Consider the following 22,128-nt stretch of genomic DNA (forward strand, 5'->3'; position numbering starts at 1 on the left):
TTTTGTGCACTCTTGTATACACTATACCATCAACTTTTTATTAAATCCATTTTATTATAACTTACTGAATCCAGAACTATTTCTTCGAGTCTATCACCCAAAGATTATTGAACATAATATGTCGTAGCTTAAAAACTTTGTCCGTCTTCTTACAGTGTTGTAAGAAGACGGACGAAGTATCTAAGCTGCGCTTTTTGTAGTCCATCTTCGGAACATTGTAGTTTCACCGCTGGCTGCAGACTGACGTCACTAACATGCGCCTGCCGTCGCGTCATAACTACGTCGCTTAGGGAAAGTGGAGTCGGATTTGACAAACACCGCGGTCGTTTTTTCGTAACTCATGAATTCTCCTTCCCATCTTTCCTTAATCCCGTGACGTTTTCCACAGAGGTTAAGGAAAAGTGCTTAGAGTTAGACGTTAGGAGGTAATTATTTGACTATTCAACTGCAGCCTGTGCCTCGAGCTTGGCTACTTTGATCTTGACAATTCGCTACGTTGTCCAGTCTGGAAGTTGTCTGCGTTTGTGTCTTAGAGCTTTAACCCTTTCAAAATATGTTCTCAGCTCATGAAAGTTAATTGGAACATGTTGTTCTCTGTTATAAAATATGTTTAGTGTAACACAGGGAGTAACAGAACAAAAAAAAAAAAAGCTTTGAACAACATGTATGGAGGGGGAAATGATTGACAGATACAAACCAACTCAAATTGCACACAAGTGGAAGCGATCTCATGACAGCAGCAGCCAACAAACAGCTCTAAGGCCCAGAAAAAAAGAGGGCAGGAGTCGGGTTGATATACAGCTCCACTGATGAAGTTCCGGTGTGGGTGCTTCGGGCCCTAAAAGGGGGCGTGGCATACCTGAAACAGAGAGAGAGCGAGAGAGCGAGAGAGAGATCTCTTACAAGAAGAAGCCTTGAGGAAAAGTCTCATTCCGCGTTCGGTCGCACCGTCTGTCTTCAGTCAGCTGCTGCGTTTGCGTCCAGGCGTCTCTGACAATGGCAACGCTCCGTGCAGGGGTCGCCTCCATACATCCCATCCCCCACACAGCGCTCTCCTCCACAGCCATGGGCCACTGGCCTGAACCACTCCGGCAGCACAGGAGTCAGAAAAATTATGCAGACGTCCCTGATGTGAACATGACCTATTTTGAAGTCCTACAGAAGCCTGCAGACCTGGCTGTCTTCCTGCTGCGTTGGCCTATTGACTGCACCTGCCTACATGACATGCTAGGCGTCTAATATATATATATATATATATATATATATATATATATATATATATATATATATATAGATATATAATGTGTGTACTGGTCATTGGTCCAGTCTTTCTGCTGCATTGCCTCTGCTACCCACATGTACACATTATATCCCCAATTATTATATTATAGTTATTACACAACACAAATGGATGTGGGTATATTGGATCATTTTATATATCTAATTGCGTGGTTTATTTCTAATCTCACTGCATATTCACGTATTTAATAAGGGCAGTTGATTTCAAACCACTTTCAGTCAGCGCCATTTTCATTGAGAAAGCACTACACATAATAAAGTATAGACAATGATAGTTAAATATAGCAAGCATGCGTATGATGCATGATAATGTAGGCGTGAGCATTAACACTACATTCAGTCATCCGCATTAACACAAATCACATTGCCGCTCAATAATAGTTAGTATTCTGTGCTTGTCTTACATATTCTTTCATGCATTCATTTCATTGAATATTGACAAGGAATCTACATGTTTGCTGAAATGATAAGTGGATCGATAATATTGATATTTATTGATTGTACAAGCCTTAATTTTTTGTTCAGCCACACAGTTGTAATATTATGCCTGAATATAAGGTTATATATTTAATATCCAACTGTTGTTGGACTTTATTTTGCTGCAGTGACATTTAAAATTTCCTGACATAGGATCAATAAGGATGTCTTAAAGGGCCAGTGTGCAACATCGTGGGAGATCTATTAGCAGGAATGGAGTATACAATCCTAGCTATGTTTTCATTGGTGTATAATCACCCAAAGCTAAGAATCATTGTGTTTTCGTTAGAATGAGCCTTTCATCTACATATGGAACATATGGAGGCCTCCATGTTTCTATGGTAGAAACTGCTGTAACGTGAGCAGCAGAGCCACACTTGAACTGTCTGGTTAATAATCACTTATTTTAGCCAGTCCAGTATTTTTTCCCCGAGTTTTAATATTGTATTAAATGCATCTTACATAGACAGTCTAACGCAAAGCAGACGACATGCAGCATAAATACATAAATACATGTTATGTATGAGCGCGATGTGGCTGCACATCGCTTTCAAAAGGCCATTACTCTGGCAGAACTATCTGTGAACGGGGAGTTGCGTAACTGCCCCTCAATCAGTGTGCGAGTAGTCCGATTTTTGTAAAAGAATCTCCAAAGATGTGTTTGTGCGTAGGAATGTGTGTGTGTGTGTGTGTGTGTGGGTCTATGCATCATCGGATACAAATCTGATAATTTGTTTGCAGATTCCTGTGCACGTTCTCAAATTAGAGATACATCTTTCACATATACTAATCTGACTGCGTGCACATGGAAGAAGAGAGTTCCAGCAGCTCTATGCACACGTTTGCAAACAGTTCTGCAACAGTGAAGACCCAGTGTCATTTTCTGCTGGTGTCACAGCATGTTGTGTTTTTTGGCATACCGTGATGATGAGTGTTTAGCTCTGGGGAAACGTTTACACATTACATTTCAGACACTTTATTACATCAGAGGGCCATTGTGGTTTTCCTTTTATTGAAATGATAAAACCTAAGTTTGCCAGTCATTTCTTTATTTTTTTTATTTTAAATCGACAAAAATTGTAGTTTATATAAAGGGTGTGTTCTCCCCTGTATACAATTATATCAATAATACTGTCCACGCAGTTGCCATCTTATAAGGTCCACATAGCTACAACCAATGCAGTCCACTTTAACAGTCAATAAAACCCTTCATAGAGTTTATGTTCAGTTTTTGCTCACTCTGTTTGAGGCGTTTAGTGGCTGCATCAGACTGCGTTAGTTTGAGTGTCTAAACCTAACATGTGCCTTATAAACTGTGTGCACGAGCAGCCAGCTTCAGTAATTTATAAGAGGGTTAAGCACATAACAATATGTGAACTCTTTTTTTTTTTAAATAAAAAAAAAAAAAAAAAAACACAATAATGTGTTGCCTCCAGTCCAACCTACTCATTACGCCGAGGCAGCGCAGATTTATTTACAGTATGCCAACAATAACACTTTCAGCATCTGATTTAGGCCCTCATTAAACAGTAAATTATAGCATGAAGTGGCAGATTAGTCGGCGGAATGAAATTCAGGTAGATCGGGTGACGTTTTGTCCTGCGCTGCCCTCATGTGGATCTTTTCAGCATCATAAAAAAGGCACACCACGAAGAAGTCCGTCACTAAAGCATATACATATGAAACTGGGTTATCACCAACACGTGTGCCATCAATACCGACAACAAAAACACCACTACTTTCCACTAGGTATGCACATTTATTAGAGGAGAGTGAACCACTAAGTTGAACAAAAGAATACAGTACACATTGTCGACCTGCCAAAGGACATTCGAGGCACTTTGCATGAGGAGAGATTCAGTAAAGATTTGAACAACCCGCTGGACAGGAACAGTTTGACTGGACATGAGTTCAGCAATGAAAGGTGGAGATCTGGTTTGTGGTAGAGCAACATCAGCTGAGGGGAGCAGCAGGAGGCAGAACTAGAAGTTGTCTTTTTTTTGTATTAAACTGTTTAAAAAAAAATAATAATCATTGCTCGCTATTCATTACAGACTCGCACCCGAGAAAAACAGCCAATCTAGCAGTGTCCTCATAACGAGTGGTTTGGGATCGTCACAGTGCAGAACTCATTTATACTTAAAAAAAATCCCATCAACACTTTTCAAAATGTTCTGATAAAACCAAACAGTTCTTTGGCCTGAGAGCAGTGAGCGGAGAGCAGACAAGACGGATGAAACGACAAACTGGACATTTGTCATACATGTGAAACCAGTCAGAGAACAACTCAGACTAACTGATGAGATCTGGAGTCCATTCGGAGTTTGCATCCATTGGGCTGTGATCATTTACAGCCATCTGTATATAACAACTGAGCACTCAATTGTGTCAGACTTAGTCCATTTCGTATCCCAAAGCGCAATATAGTTATGCATCATATTACAGACAGGAGTTTAATTCCAGTTATGAAACAATCGTGGAAAAAAAAACAACTGATTATGCCCCAACATAAGGTTGATTATTAACCTTTAGTTACTTTACACGGTGCTATTTTACTTTAAAGTACTGTATATGTTAACCCAAACCAGTTTTAAGAGAGGAATATAAACCACATATTTTAGGGGATAATTTCAATTCTTTAAACAGACATTTTAACACTGAACCTTGTCATGTCTCAACGTTAACCCCCTCCTCCATAACAAGAGAATGTACAGCAAGTTGAGAACTGTTACATTGCAAATGTACCTTTAAGTGTAAAGCGGAGTAGATTTTTAAGTAGTTTTATACTGAGTTGGAATGTAATCACATCTAAAAAAGGGAACACAAGACGGTTAGTCCTGGAAAAGGGGACATTATGACAAAGGAAGTTAGCTTTTCTACAGCTGGCTAGACTGGTTTGATTAAAGGGAACAGCTCAACATAGTGTAAAATAAGCTTATTTGCTTTCTTTATGACAGTAAGACGAGAAAATGGATATCAATGTCACGTACAGAGCTTTTATCATCATGGGTTTGGCTAGTGTATGTGTGTGTGTGTGTGTGTGTGTGTGTGTGTATGTGTGTGTATATCTCCAATTTGTTTAAGCTGCACACAAAGAAGTGCAAAAAAAGAAGTGTAAAGTCTCATATGAGTGGAATGTAGCTACTACTCAAGCTACATTTTTAACGGGACATTATTTCAGGGACTTCACCTAATGTAGAACAAAATGTCCACGTCGTTGATTGCCGCGGTTGATTGAAATTAAAGCATTTAGCAAATGCTGGTGAAAAGTGGTACATGCTGAGGTCAGAACTGTTTAGAACCATTTTGAAAGTATAAAAACATTAGCATGGCTTGCATTGTCCAGTTACTTGCATATTGAACGGAATACAACATTAATTCCACAGTTTGATCATCATGTGATACAATCATTAAAACGGGGGGAAGAGAACTAAAAACAAGGTCCATGTCCTGTTGGCATAAAAAACTAAAAAGTGTCAAATGTAACATTAAAACAAATGTATGTACAACATACTGGACTTGATGCCAGTGAGCAGATTAATAGTACAACATTAATGCAATATCTGGTGAAAGTCAGTGCAGAGTCCAAACACATGGGGGCTCCTACTACACTTAAAATGTCTACAGGGCATTATCAAAAAATATTTCTTTAAAAGTGACCATCAATACAATTCTGAAAGTATTGGATATCAACAAGAAACGTTTTACTGAAACATAAAAAGAGAAAAATAAAGAATGAAAATGCCTTTTCCTGTGATTTTATCTGGGGCGTTTGGGTGCAAATTGATTTTAATGTGAAATACCTACAGGAAGCGCACAGGTTGACTTGATGGTAACATATGCAGCTCTATAGGTCAAACACATTACTTTAAATGAAATCAATCAAAAGCAGGTATTACTAATATTTGAGAATGTACAGTAGTGTTTGAACTATAGTGCTGAAGCGATCAATTTATTGATCAGTCAATCGACAGAAAGCCAACCGGCTAATATTTTGACAAACAAATCTTTAGGCAATTTTTTTAAGCAAAAATGTCAAACATTGCCTCGTTCTAGCCTCTAAATAGAAATGATTTGCTGCCTTTCCTTGTATTATTTGATCAAACCGAAAGTCTTTGGGATCTGACCCATGGTCTTTATAAAAGACATTTTTCACTGTATTCTGACATTTGATAGGCCAAACGAGTCATTGATTAATCGATAATGAACATAATTGTTAGTTGCAGCTCGTGTTTAACCATGGTTGGTCGTATTTATTATTGAGACCTGGGGTATAATTACTCAACCTCTACAATTCCAATTATAAAAAGGACCAGAAGAATTCAGCCAACTTGTCATCTTAAGAGGTTACACAGATGTTGAAATAAACTAGATAGTTGCATGGTAACTGCATAGGGCATAAAATGGGTTGATCTTTATCACTCCAATATTCAGTTAAAACCAGAGTTTAACAGATAAATAATGTCTTTTCTCTGCAAAAGTATTACGTAAAATCATCTGTCTATTTGCAACACTTTCTTTTAAAATATATTTTTTTAATCAAAAGAATTAGTTCAACTGACAATTCTGACCAACTGTAAACTATCCTGCAGATAGAATAAAATGATATCCCCTTCAATTAAAACATCATATAAAAATGAAAACACTTTGGACCATAACATCACAAGAGTAAAACAAAGGGATTTGTCAACAAACTTGAGCGGTAAGCTATACAAATGGTTTCCTGTTCTCACATGTTGGAGAATAAAGAAGATACAAAAATCCCTTAAATTAGAATTTGAGCAAAAGTGACAAACCAAATTAATATGAAATCACCTGAGTAATTTAAACCAGCTCTACATACAACCTTTGCTAATATTGTCCCCTTTAAGCCAGTGCTCTTACCACAACTCCAAGTTACAGTGTACCATTTTCACAGTTCAATTTGACCTGTGCATGCATGATATTAATCATGCTTGCAGTACATATTTTACCAGAAAATGCACCTATAAAGAAAAACTATGATTGATTTAAGAATGTATTTACAGGAACAGAAAGTGAAAAAACGTAATGTGGAAGGTCATCAAAAAATATACAACTTCAACCATTTGTCCCACCTCAAAAGGGACAAAATATCCAATCTTAAAAAGGTGAAAACTTTTCAGAAGAGTTTATTCCAGTCTCTAGTTGCCTCCATGAGGTGTCGCTGGCCGTGACCAATCCAATCTTCTTGGTTGTTGAAGAGCCGACCACAAAACCAGCAGTCAAACACCACAGACTCTTCTCGACAACTGGATCGAGTATCTACTACCTCATACTTTTTTTTGCTTTTTTTCCTTAACTTCAGTTTCAGGAGGAATCGCTCTCTGACAGAACTCTCAACTGGCCGGAGTCTTGAGTCTTCCCCGTGAGACGATGCACCTTTGGTCGAGGAATTCTCCCACAGACCGAGCTCAGAGAGAGCTTGGATTGTTTTCTGAGACAGAGAGACCTTAGTCACAGCACCTTTGTGCCTGTTAACTACCTTCATGATATTGGCCACTTCGGGAATGTCAGCATCGGGATGATTGAGCACCACAACGGGTTGGAGTCTACGAGGGCATTTGATCTGCTGTAGAGAACTGAATGGGGCGAGCCTTAGTGTCTTTTCAACTTCTTTGGCTACAGGCTTCCATAACACCGTAGTCTCCTTCTCAGTCAGTGCTTTATTTGAGAGTCTTCTAGCTTTATGCACTGTTGCTGGAAGCTCGTCAAATAATGCTTTCCTGCGCCTTTTCCTTTGGCTTGGAGGCCGAATTGACCTTGGGGCCAGGATAGGTTTCTCTGCTTCATACGGCTGTACCTTTACATTCATTCGAGAGGGTGAAATGCAAGATTCCATGACATCTTTCTGTGTAGTATTTTGTAGGGGGAACAATTTCTTTGTTTTGTTTGACGCCAGCAGAAAACACTGGGTCTGAGGTCTGGTGGACAAAAACAAGGGTTGACTGCTTGAGGTGGGAGCGCCACTTGTAAGACAGCTACCAGTAGGAGTGACAAGTTTAAATATGACTTTGTTTCCAGTACTTTCACTGGATTGGCTACACCGAGTGCCAGTCTTTGTGTCTTGGTTGTTCAATAGTAAGGTTGATTTGGGTGGAGAAATGTATCGGAGCAAGAATGCCTGGCGACCAGTGTGCAGAGTGCTGGGTTTGTCTGCAGAGCTTACGGGCATGGCCAGAACTGGCCTTGAGTTCAATTGTAGTTGTGTACTTGCCAATCTGATGCCAGGAGCACTGGGGGTCTGCACAAATGGAACAGACCTCTGGACCAAGTAGCAAGTTGGCTGTGTCTTTGCCGTTTTGTCAGGTGTATTATGTGGTGTGCTTGAGAAGAGTACTGGACCCTTAAAACCTGGACTGTTGATAAAGTAGTGATTTGAGGTGGTTCCAGCACCTTGTTGAAGAGCAGAGAGAAGCGTTGTCCCTTTTTCTGCAGCTCCTGCCTCTGGTGCTGATGCACCTAGCCTCCTGTTGCTTTGAGAAAGGCTTGCTCCAGTAGGGTTACTCGATCTTTCTAACCCTGGCTTCATATAAGATACATTGATCTGAGGATTTGCAGAATTGGTTATCAGTTTGAAACCTGGAGTGCCTTTGACCTGCACTGGAACAGCAAATTGATTCTCACCAGTTCTCAGGAGTACTGACTGATTGCCCTCTGGCAATTGAAGAATTCGTAGAGTCGTTTTTGTTTGTTTTAAAGAATCATTACTTGAAGATCCAACTCTTTCCTTATGAAGTTGTTGGGTAATGATTGCGTCTGAATATTCCTCCACAAAACTGCCACAGCAATTTGAACTACTCTTTGTTTCTGACTGTTTGTTAGATATAGGAATGCTCTCCTCCTCAATTTTGATAATATTAAAGTCTTGGAGCACCGACTCAGGATTTTCGTCTTCAGTGGCAGGATCGTCAACACTAGCTATGCACTCATCAACCTCAATGTCACTCTCGCAAACATTTTCTTGAGTTGAGTCTTCATTGCCACTTTCTGTGAATAGCTCTGGAGACTCGGCCAATGTCAAGCTAAACTGCGATGATTCACAAATGCTTTCTTTGTCTGCTGAATGATCAGACGTATTGTCAAAGTTTTGGGTCGTGCCAAATGTTTCCTTGGAATAATTGTGAAAATTGAATACTTCTTGGTTTGGTGAATTTTGTGTGTAGCCCATGAGACCGTCTCTGCGGCAACCTGAGGTGGGTGGAGATGACTCTGATGGATGTGCTGGGTTAGTCGAAAGCTTTTTTAAATGTTGCTTGATATTTTTATGTTTGACCTCCGCTCCTACACCATCTGTTTCTTCTGAGGCACTATCAGAAGATTGGTCGTCATTTTCTATAATGTTAAAGGGGGAGTTCCCTTCGTGCTGGTCAATTAATTTGGCTGCGTCCGTATCAGTCATCAATAACTCATCTGCAGCCCCACAGTTTTCAATAGTTTCTTTGGAGACTTGTTTGGAAAGCGATGTTTCCTCAGCAACTTTTGACGGTGAAGATAAACCAGTGACCTTACCGGAACACAATGTTGAAGTATTACTTTGAGAACCCCTATAGCAGGTTGCATCAGCGTTATCAAACTTACTTCTCTCTAAACAAGCTGTTTGACTTGGGTGACTTTGGTCACCCGCATGATCAAACTCATTTGTCATGGGATATAACGTATCTGCACAAGTTGAAGACCTACCTATTAAAGGATTAGTTTGCTCTCCAACATCATCTCTAGGTGGGGTGGAATCAACGTTGCAAACAGAGGTTTCTTCCTCCTCAATCTTAACTTTTACTGCCATAATATCGCCTTGATCCATCTGTAGGCAAGATTCACTTCTTGGTGAAAGCGCAAAACAATGCGATGTTGAGTTCTTGAAATTAGAGCATTCCCCATTCTCATTGGTGACTCTAATTTTATCCAACACAGAATTTGGTGCAGAGGACCCCACATCTTCAATCAAAGAATGGTTTTGAGGGGATGAATCTTGTTTTGCTGTTGGTATTACTTTGAGAACCAAATGCTTTTTGCCATCAACCATCTTGAATCCCATCACTTTGGTTGTACAGTTGGGGGGAAGAGAGATTTTGTTCTTAACCATCAGAACCGTCAGACTATTAGGATTGGTGTGAGCATCAGAAATTGCAGAGTTTTCACATTCCTGTAACATTACTGCCATTGCCTGCTCTGTGTTATGAGAGCCTTTTCCCGAATTTTTGTTTTCCTTTTTTGAATCCACAAAGTGGTGGGTCTCCTCGACGGATATCTCTGGTTTGATTAGCTTGCCATTTTGGTTGGGTAAACTCCCAGGCAGAGAGTTCAGTTTTGATATCCTCTGGGCCTCCTGTGATTCAACACTCTTTTTCAGCAAAAGTTTTAAGGTCGCAGATGCATTTCCTGGGCTGCCGCTGTCGTCTATCGCCTTCAATACATTCCTTCTCTCAGCCTCCTCTTTGTGAACAGCTGCTGTGTGTTTCTTAAGAAACTCACTTCTTACTGCACCATATCCACAGATCTGACAAGTGTGGGGGAATGTACCCGAGTGAGCTTTCATGTGCTTCTGGTGATCCTCCTCGTTCAGTCCGATATGTCTGCATTTCGAACACTTCCAAGGACTCTCATTATGATGATGGATGTGCTGGACGAATGTACCTGCGTCCAAAGTTGTGAAGTCGCACCAGTCACAGGTAAACTGTCCATTCAGACTGTGACACATGATGTAGTGTCTGGTAAGCAAAAGCAGAGAGTACTGAACATCATTGTTGCAGAGCTCGCATGTAACCAGAGTATTCCTGTGCTCAATCCGATGCCGTTGAAGAGCAGGGAACTCGTTTGTGACAAAACTGCACAGGTCACATGGGTATGTAGGCAAGGTTCCTCTATGGGCCGCTCGAAAATGTTTGAGGAGGTCATTGGGGCTAAATGTGCAATCATCTTTACACACAGAGCATCCAAAACTCAGAATCTTTCCAGAGAAAACAGCCCCCTGCTGAATTTTGCAATGGGCTTTATTCAGAGTTGGTTTATCCTTCTTGGTGGAACTCCCCTGCTCCTTAATGGAAGATTCTTCTGCATTATTGAAGAGTGACCCATCCGTGACTTCTCTGAAATGCTTAAACACAAAGTCTTTTACCTTTTCTTTTTCATCCCCTATTACTGAGACGCTGCAGTTCTTGGCAGAATCATTAAGTATTGTGAGGTCCTCTTCCATAGTTGTAGATCTACAGATATCTGAAAGAGAAGTAAACAAATGTCATTAGTACAATTAATAGGATCCAATTTACTTTAAATGCAATTAACATTGCTGTAGAGTAGAAAAACAACACAAAGTAGGCCGAGTATGCATGTACTACAGTTCACATATCCAATGGTGCTCAATAATCTCTGTTCCAAATAGTTAGAGGGCCATTGGTGATCAGGTTTAATATGTTTTCATGGCCTTCAGGCCTGCCTGATAAGAGGAAAAACAATCAAATTTATGTTTCTTTTAAATGTGACGGCGATGACACCGACACAAACACTTAAAGCAGTGGTTTTCAAACTTTTTCTGTAAATAACATAATTTTGTGAGTCCATCTCTGCTTTTATAAATAACAGAATAAATAAAATTGCAATCACTTTCAAGTAAATCAGATTGCTCCATCATTAAATTGCAATCACTTAGAACAATGAAAATAAAGTTCTATCTGTGCAAAAAATAACAAATATTTAGTTACTACTAAATAGCTCATTGTGGAAAATAGGGCTGCAACAACGAATCGATAAAAATCGATTATCAAAAGTGTTGCAACGAATTTCATTATCGATTCGTTGTGTCGCGCGATTATTACGCCGGGCAATAAGTCGCGGAGAAGAAAAAAAAAAAAAAAAAGAGCGGCGCAGAGCAACTGGCCGGCCAGCGTTTCTGAGATTGGAGTGAGACACGAGAAAAGCTGAGGTTGTGATGTTCTCAAAAATAGAAGATCTTTGACAAGTCGAGTCTTGGCCAATCAGCGTCTTCATGTTCCTCAAACTTGTTTTTAATGGAAGCTAGTCAGCTTGCTATCACGTTAGCTAACGTGTTTGGGTTGTGTATTGTCGTTAAAGTTACGTTATGTTCCGTTACAGTTCAGTCTTGCTTGTAAAAAAACGTAACGTGATGAAACATGCCGTCACCCCCCGGTCTGGTTCAGTTCACGCTGTCACTCGTTAACGTTAAACCGGCACACCGGCGGATCTGGCTGCAGGTTTTTTTTTTTTTTTTTTTTTACTCAAAGTAGAATGAAGCAAATCACGTAGTTGGGCTTAGCCAACAACGTGACGTCGTGGTCATAAGAGACCCAGAATGAAAGAGTTTAAGGAAGAGGACGCTCTATATGTAGCAGTACATCTTCCCTCTGTATTTCATACATATTGATAAAGCAGCGTATGCTAAATGTAGCCTCTGGAGGGATCAATTACAATAAAAAGGGCTCACATTTGGCAGATGTAAAGCATAGATGTGTATGTTTTTAGTGTTAGTCCATTTTGTTGCTTTAATTAACAGCTCAGGGATGTTCAAGGAGCAACCTGTTTGTGCACTTTCTGAAGATGTTGTGCACTGTCACTTCTGTTTTTGAATAAAGGGTTGGAAATGAACGTTTTTTTTTTTTTCAAAACATTTTTTTATTCGATTCATCGAAAAAATAATCAACCGATTAATCGATTATTAAAATAATCGTTAGTTGCAGCCCTAGTGGAAAACAATAAGCTATTTATTTTTTTGCCACACAGAGATATCAGAGAAGTGTTTGACAAGCTGTCGTGTAGATAATATAAATAAAATACGTCCGTTTAGCTTGTTTAATAACAGAACAAGGTGTAGACCTGTTCTATAGGAAAGAGAACCTTAAATGACGACTTGTGATCTGGAGTTAGAGAAAATTATAGGGGGGCAGGGGGGGGTTTCTTCATTTCTTCGAGGCCGTACTGTGTCTACAATAATGTACAGTTCAAGGGTTTGCCGGGCCTCCGCTGCGCGTCGGGCCTAACAACTCCCTTGAACAGTACATTATTGCACGACACAGTACGGCCTCTCGTACCTTATTGCTTAAATACGCGCTTCAATCTGATGGCAACAAGCCGGTCGCTGAAGCTGCGGAAGCACGCGCGGCAAGACGTAAATTGCCTTCAAAGTAAAAGCAGTGCTGTTGTATTGCATTTATGGCGCGTATTTATTTCTTTTTTTGATTGACCTCACGCGGCCCGGACTGGGAGAGCCGTAAGATGCCCAGGTCTGAAAAGTGCAGTGTGCAAAATTATTCAGCCCCCTTTTCTCTGAGTGCAACCAATTGCCTTCAGAAGTTGCCTGATGACTGCTGAATGATTGAATGTTGACCGAATGACTAAATAGAGTCCACTTGTGTGTAATCTAATCTCAGTACAAATACAGCTGTTCTGTGACGGCCTCAGAGGTTTGTTAAGAGAATATTGGGGAGCAAACAGGACCATGAAGTCCAAGGAACACACCAGACAGGTCAGAGATAAAGTTGTGGAGAAGTTTAAAGCAGGGTTAGGATATACAAAGATTTCCCAAGCTTTGAAGATGTCACGGAGCACTGTTCAATCCATTATCCGGAAATGGGAAGAGTATGGCACAACTGCAAACCTACCAAGACACGGCCGTCCACCTAAACTTACAGGCCGAACAAGGAGAGCACTGACAAGTAGGGTTGGGTTCCAACACGTCCGGTACCTACCGGACCGAAAAGCAACTCAGATTTCGGTGCTTCCTTCCGGTGCCTGAGCCGATTTAAATACTTTTTTTTTTACACTACTCTGTAAAGTTGCACGGTATATAGACACTAAAAAGGTAGCGCGGTGCCCGCACGCTAAAAACGATTATTAAAATAGCGCGGATCAGAGCGCACTCGCTGCTCTGCTCTCTGTCTGCCTGCATGCAGAGCGGGGCTCGAGGAGGCGGGGCTTCCAGCGCTCACACACAGAGATCGAGCTTTTGAACGTCCGTCCTTGGCTTGCTGGAACAAATCTCTCCAGTTGATATTAATGATGACGTGTAGTCCAGTAAAGCAGCAGTTTGTAGAATCCAACAGTTTGAGTTCTGTTGCACACGGTCCCATCAGGCCACCTGATGCTTGTGTCTGTTCTTATATATATATATATATATATATATATATATATATATATATATATATATATATATATATATATATATATATATATATATATATATATATATATATATATATATATATATATAGTTTAAAGTTAAAAGGTTTGAAGCTGTAGTTTGAAGTCAAGTGTTTTGTATGTACTTATTTATTTATTTCTTTCTTTCTTTCTTTCTTTCTTTCTATCTATAGTATACTTTAGGCACCGGTATCGTTTTAAAAGTATCGGTTTAGCACCGGTATCGGGAAAAACCCAAACGATACCCATCCCTACTGACAAGAGATGCAGCCAAGAAGCCCATGGTGACTCTGGACGAACTGCAGAGATCCACAGCTCAGGTGGGGGAATTATTGGGCGTGCACTCCACAAATCTGGCCTTTATGGAAGAGTGGCAAGAAGAAAGCCATTGTTAAAAGAAAACCATAAGAAGTCCCGTTTGCCAGAAACCATGTGGGGGACACAGCAAACATGTGGAAGAAGGTGCTCTGGTCAGATGAGTACTAAAATTGAACTTTTTGGCCTAAATGCAAAACGTTATGTGTGGCGGAAACCTAACACTGCACCTATATATATATATATATATATATATATATATATATATATATATATATATATATATATATATATATATATATATATATATATATATATATATATATATATATATATATATATATATATATATATTAACACTTCTCTGCATCGCGCACAGCGGAGTTCCGCCCCGATGCACACAGGCACAGACACGTGCACACACACACACACGTCGAAAAATATGTTGCGTGAAAAGCACGCTCCCAGGGTGAAGATGGTAACAGCAGCTCTCCTGTGACGAGCAGCGGAGCAGCTCTCCTGCTCCAGGTGAAACCAGACAAAGTGCTCGTGTCTTCTACCCAACAATGAGCTGCTGGCTTCACATATTAGAAAAGTACAAAGTACACAGACATAAAACTAAGTCATTAATAAATACATGGAGAAATGCCTTTACTTTTGTGAAAATGTTTACGTTACGCCGTTAACAGGTTACATTTGTGCATGCGCCACTCGCCGACTTTTGGCTCTTTGCCAGAAGTCTCCATGACGTCTCTTTTTTGCTGCTGCGCGTCTCAAAACAGATCTCAGCTCAATGTTGAGCATGAATTGTATCAAATCTACAAACCCGTTTATAAAGATGTGTAGAGGCTCACTGCAGCCACTAATACTGATGCAACCTGACATCACACATCACTCATTCCGTTTGGCAAAAAAAAAATAGCTGTTTGTTTTCCACAATGAGCTATTTAGTAGTACCTAAATATTAGTTATTTTTTGCACAAATATAACTTTATTTTCATTGTTCAAAGTGATTGCAATTTAAAAAAAAAAATGTCTGATGGAGCAATCTGATTTACTTGAAAGTGATTGCAATTTTCTTTATTCTGTTATTTATAAAAGCACAGACGGAGTCACAAAATTAAGTTATTTACAGAAAAAGTTTGAGAACCACTACCTTAAGTGTGTGTCGGTGTCGTCGCCGTGCACCCCCCCCGAAGCTGTAAACCTAGGGGAAACACTGTATACACACACATACACTCACCTAAAGGATTATTAGGAACATCTGTTCAATTTCTCATTAATGCAATTATCTAATCAACCAATCACATGGCAGTTGCTTCAATGCATTTAGAGGTGTGGTCCTGGTCAAGACAATCTCCTGAACTCCAAACTGAATGTCAGAATGGGGAAAGAAAGGTGTTTTAAGCAATTTTGAGCGTGGCATGGTTGTTGGTGCCAGGCGGGCCGGTCTGAGTATTTCACAATCTGCTCAGTTACTGGGATTTTCACGCACAACCATTTCTAGGGTTTACAAAGAATGGTGTGAAAAGGGAAAAACATCCAGTATGCGGCAGTCCTGTGGGCGAAAATGCCTTGTTGATGCTAAAAGGTCAGAGGAGAATGGGCCGACTGATTCAAGCTGATAGACGAGCAACTTTGACTGAAATAACCACTCGTTACAACCAAGGTATGCAGCAAAGCATTAGTGAAGCCACAACACGCACAACCTTGAGGCGGATGGGCTGCAACAGCAGAAGACCCCACCGGGTACCACTCATCTCCACTACAAATAGGAAAAAGAGGCTACAATTTGCAAGAGCTCACCAAAATTGGACAGTTGAAGACTGGAAAAATGTTACCTGGTCTGATGAGTCTCGATTTCTGTTGAGACATTCAGGTGGAGTCAGAATTTGGCGTAAACAGAATGAGAACATGGATCCATCATGCCTTGTTACCACTGTGCAGGCTGGTGGTGGTGGTGGTGTAATAGTGTGGGGGATGTTTTCTTGGCACACTTTAGGCCCCTTAGTGCCAATTGGGCATTGTTTAAATGCCACGGCCTAGCTGAGCATTGTTTCTGACCATGTCCATGCCTTTATGTCCACCATGTACCCATCCTCTGATGGCTACTTCCAGCAGGATACTGCGCCATGTCACAAAGCTCGAATCATTTCTAATTGGTTTCTGGAACATAGCAATGAGTTCACTGTACTAAAATGGCCCCCACAGTCACCAGATCTCAACCCAATAGAGCATCTTTGGGATGTGGTGGAACGGGAGCTTCGTGCCCTGGATGTGCATCCCACAAATCTCCATCAACTGCAAGATGCTATCCAATCAATATCGGCCAACATTTCTAAAGAATGCTTTCAGCATACATATATATATATATATAATATATATATATATATAAAATATATATATATATATATATATATATATATATATATATATATATATATATATATATATATATATATATATATATATATATATATATATACATACATACATACATACATACATACATACATACATACATACATACATACATACATACATACATACATACATACATACATACATACATACATACATACATACATACATACATACATACATACATACATACATACATACATACATACATACATACATACATACATACATACATACATACATACATACATACATACATACATACATACATACATACATACATATATATATATATATATATATATATATATATATATATATATACATATATATGTACATACACATATACATACATATATATGTACACACACACACACACTCCTTCAAAATATCTTGGCCCGATTGCTGTGGTAAGAATAGAACAGTTAAGAACACATTTAATAAGCTGTTAGTACCTGTGCTCCTTTGGGACAAGCTCAGACATTAATGCATGTTGTGTCTGAAGAAGGGAGCTCGCAGCGTGCCTGTGAGACAGAGGTGACAAAACAATGTGGTCATCTAACCTCCCAATTCTCATTACGGACACATTATCATTATTGGTTTCATAATTCTGAAAATATCTCCCATCACCAGAAACCTGTGAACATTGCTGAACATCACGCCACACTGCTGAGTGACATATAATCTACATCAGGGGTACCCACACTTTTGTGGCTCGCAAGCTACTTTTAAAATGACCAAGTCAAAAAGATCTACCTACATTAATAATGGTAAAAAATATATATATATATATATATATATATATATATATATATAGCATTATTAATGTATAAATATACAGAGTATACTTTATATTTACAATATTGGCGTACCTTGCATAACTGCACGAACCCTTATGACACAATACAATTTTGTAAATTTTTGGTCATTACATTTTACTCTGATGACTTGTAACCAGCAGGGTTGCATAGTCCGGACAGTAGTTGCTGGTCAGCCTCAGGTGAGTTTAGTTTTAACTAAACTTTCGGTGGGATATAGCGTATGCAATCAGGACCTAAAGGAAACATGTGGAGTTGTTGACCTCTAAGCATTATAAAGCAGGCGTTTATGAGAGGCACCTTTTAATATTTGTCTTGTTCAAACACGTAATGCACATTCCTTTCAATAGTTTTGCACACTATTCCACTGATCTAGAAGGTTAGCACAGCAAATGTAAACATGATGTGAACGAGGCAGGATTTAAAGATACTTTTGGCTTCGCACATGGTTAATGGGGGGAAGGAAATGCATTCAACACATTTGGTGGGGCAAAACAAAAACCGCAAAAGACCTGAACATAATCAACCCCAAAAAAAGGATCATCTAATATTGATAACAACTCGTCAATTTTACTTCCACTAAGAAATAACACAACGTCAACCCTTACTCTCTCTTTTGTCTCACTGTAAATCTAATAAATCCAACATTGATAAGTGAACCATCCTTATTTGCGCCCCTCGTCACTTTAAAACCAAGTCTTTTTCTATTGCCATTTCCGTATCCCTTTGTGTACATAAAGATACATGCATTCTGAAGTTTATTGACCGGCTTTTTACCGACAGCAGGATCAGTTCAGCCCACTTTGTGCCAATCACATTCATAACCATAGTAGTTTTAAAAGCATTGACAGGAAAACACCTCCGCACAGTATCACTTCTACAAGTGAGCGAACCTGAACAATTACAATACAACATGAGACGGAACCAGCGCTTTTAGGGCCACATTCTAGTACAAAACATTCCCAAGATGAAGCCTCTCTAGCTGAGTGGATTGGCTGCTTTTTTCCATTATCTAAAGGGGATAACTGCAGTTAAGGCTATACTCAATGGTTTCTAATCTTAATTTATAACGTTGATCTTTGAATTATCATTAATAACCTACAGAAACATTGCGTGATATACCATCCACCTTCTCTTCCTCTCTAAATATAAAAACACACAGCGAGAGATGTTTAGTCCAAAAGTCAAAATGTATTTTAACAAATGACAAATCACATATGTAATCATCTCCAAAATTCCCACTTTTAATGATATATTCTGCTTCAATCCATAATTGCAGGCATTGAGCGTATAAAAAACAAAGTTTTCACAGCTATGTTCACACAGGTGCATTGACTGTGCGGTTTAGTAGCAAATAGACATGGAACCACCATAACAAAATTGTGTTTTTAGGGTGATGACATACAATCCATGACATTCAAAGCTTCATTTGAAAACGCTCTTAAAAGTGCAATTAAAGTGAACCACACTTCTTTAACACTGTCTTTTTTATTCCTCTATTCCACACTTTCTTTTCTTCTCCTTGTCAAAATCTTGCACCTAGACTGCCCACAATCCAAAGAAAGTTCGGCTTGTTATGCCGGCAGCAGATATGAGGAGCTACAATGTCACTTATTTCCAACACCACCACCCAGTTTTAGTTTTTCCCCCATTTTCAAACTTAAGAATCTTTCAGACACAAGCAAGGCTGATTTAAAGAGAGATCACTTGGATATTAGATGTCACCCAGCTCCCTCTGGAGACACTAAAAGCTTTATACTACTATTTTTTCCACAAACAAACTAGCACTCCCAACACCTGGAAAAATACTTTGATGTGGAAAACTAATACTACTTTGGGCCTGTTTCTCAAACATTTTATTGACTAAGCTTGTAATCAATTGTTCAGCAGATTAGTTAAACACACATCTGAAAATATACTTTTTGTGGAGCAGTCGTCAAAGTATGCAGTGTTGTTTTCCAAGTCTGTGTGATCCCTGAGACCAACTTTTACAGCTGAACAACAATTCCATTGAACGGTAAAACGCCAGAGTGATCGAGCTCATCGACACCAGGGGAGACATTTTAGCACGCCAGACATTTCCTGTGTGCCACATTTCCTGGATTCAGAGGCAATCGGTCCTAAAATCGCATAACCCAATGAAACAAGGGAAGTGCTCTTATTTCTTTATTTTTTTAAACATGTTGATTGCCGACCTGAATTCAACATTATGTGTATAAAGTAGTCATGCAAGGTCAGCAAGGGGGAGGAGAGACCTACATTAGCCTTCAACTCCATATGTCTCAGTCAGCTGTCAACCCTGTGGATCTGAGGCAGCCATGTTGGGGGGGAAAAATGGCTGCCATGATTATATGACTTATCTGCACCGTCTACTTCAGCAGGCCTGAGAGAATGGACTCTCTGCTAACATGGTCTTTAACAAACACTTGGGCTGAAGTCAGTCATTTAAATACCAATAACTTACACTCCAAATCAAAATCACACAGGAGACGAGCCTACAAATCTTGTTTTATTTATTTATTCTAATTAAAACTGGATGAAACTAATGCTGTGATTAAACTGAGCAGGACTTCAGTGAACACCTGGACTGCAGACAGGTCTGACTCCTCTCGGGCCGCGCGATCTAACGTTAGATGGATGATATAAAGGAAGCTTAGAGATGAAGAGGAAAAGTTGCATCGCCTCATAACTGTAATTACGCTCCAGCAGCCCGTTGTTACTCCACACAGGGGGACAACTACAACATGTTGCAAATATGTGAAGGTCTGAAGAGTTCGGCACATTAAAAAAAATAAAACATTAATGTATGTTTACTTCTTCCGAGTGACTTGCTCCACAGTCGCGTAAGTTTAGGAAACGCGAGGGAACGCTGCATCAGTGGGAGAAATACACATTAAAAAGAGAGACAGACAGCAACAAAAGGGACTCCACAATGAACGCGACGATGTGTTGCTGCAAGTGTGGCAATTACGATATCGACACACGGGGGAAACAGACGAGCCACTTCGCGATCATGTTAAGTGTCTGTGGAGTTGAATAACCAGTTATTTTACACCCAAATAAAGCCCCCCTCCCACGCGAAGACATTTAAAGTTGCAGGAAATCAGTTGTTTCTTACTATGAACTCGATGGAAGTTCAGCTGGCGTCCCCGTCAACGTCCGGCATTGTGGAAAACGAGGCTACGGTACAAAAAAGCACACAGTAGAAGCATTTGCCTTCCTTCTCTCCTCTCTATGGATCCACAGCGACGGCGGCCATGACAGTCCATCCGGGTACTGACGTGCTCTTGACACTCATGTAGAAGCGGATGAATATGTATTGCCTTGTCAAATACCAAACTAGTGCCGCGAAGGGCATCTTCTCGCAGGAAGCACAGTTAAAACAACTTTCACTCAAGTGGAAATGTGTTCAGTTTCACGAAACGCCCATAAGAACATTGCTGCTGTTTTCGCAGCATGAGCCCTACGTCACTCGCTGCCTGTGTGAGCATGTGTGTGTGTGTGTGTGTGTGTCCTAGGTGGAAGAAGACGCAATGAGCAGCAATGGCGGATATACGCCATTTCCTACTGAATACGGTTCATGTAGACTGATATGCCGTTGTTGATTCCCGGTTGGGCGTTATTTAGTTTCAACTCTGAGTACTTATAATGAATCACTTCTCTCCCTCTCTCTCTCCCCCTCGGTCTCTGTCTCATACACACACACACACACACACACACACACACACACACACACACACACACGCACACAAACTTCTGATAATGGAGGACGTGAAGCTCAGCCCATGTTACCTCATCGCCCTACATTGTAACATAACATATTAGCAGTAGCACTGACACTAAGCAGCTACATTAGCACCCTCCATGTAAAGGTGTCACTTAAATACACAGTATGTGTCTCTGCTTGCCTCTTTCTTTCTCTCTGAGCCCCTTTGAAATTGACTGTTCAATAGAACAGTCAATTTCAAAGGGATTAGAATGCTATAAATTAAATAAATAGGCCAGATAAAAGGTGAACGTTTAAAAAACATTATTGGAAGATTGTCCTGGTCTTTCAATCATGCCACATGATCTTCCTCAGCATTAGCTTTGTTCATGTGTTCTGAAAATTGCAGATCCTTTATTCACAATCCAAATGTAAAGTATTCTGGATAACATTTCCTCACTATAAGCTTTGAGCCTTTTACTTGCGTGGGGCTTGTCCCCTGCATCACTTTTACATGCATACATTTTTTTCAATTTTGTGTCACTGCATCTATAGGAACATTTGCCAGCTAAGGGTGAAAAGTAATAGAAAAAAGTAATTGAAATTATGTTTTATTTCTTGATGGGAAATCTTGAGCACATTAAACGGAAAAAAAGCTTTGTAAATTACACCCACAATAATATGTATTTATTGAACCATTTGGCTGTATACCTCCTCTAGACGACATTCTGAGGTACCACCCGTGGCAGCGGTTGAGAATAGCTTTGTTAAGGTATTCATCATTCTCCAGCATGACATAAAGGTAACAAATGGCGCTCTTATTTCTTAAATCTTAATATTTATAGAAGCTTTCCATAATCACACAATAAAAGACAACTGAACAAAACAGGAATACAATTGTGTTATTTGCTCTGTAGTCTA

General features: G+C 39.7%; 1 protein-coding gene across 1 annotated transcript; it reads right to left on the reverse strand.

The window, feature by feature from the left end:
- Positions 1–756: 756 nt before the first annotated feature.
- On the reverse strand, positions 757–15,008 carry LOC306753866 (zinc finger protein 518A; the record flags this gene model as incomplete). Its single annotated transcript, XM_079237782.1, has 4 exons — positions 757–859; positions 949–1,078; positions 9,478–11,010; positions 14,957–15,008. The coding sequence occupies 4 exons, from the start codon at positions 15,006–15,008 to the stop codon at positions 757–759; spliced, it is 1,818 nt and encodes a 605-aa protein (XP_079093908.1).
- Between the last annotated feature and the right edge of the window lie 7,120 nt (positions 15,009–22,128).

The sequence above is a fragment of the Taurulus bubalis genome (genome assembly GCF_910589615.1).
Source record: "Taurulus bubalis genome assembly, chromosome: 2".
Classification (NCBI taxonomy): Eukaryota; Metazoa; Chordata; class Actinopteri; order Perciformes; family Cottidae; genus Taurulus; species Taurulus bubalis.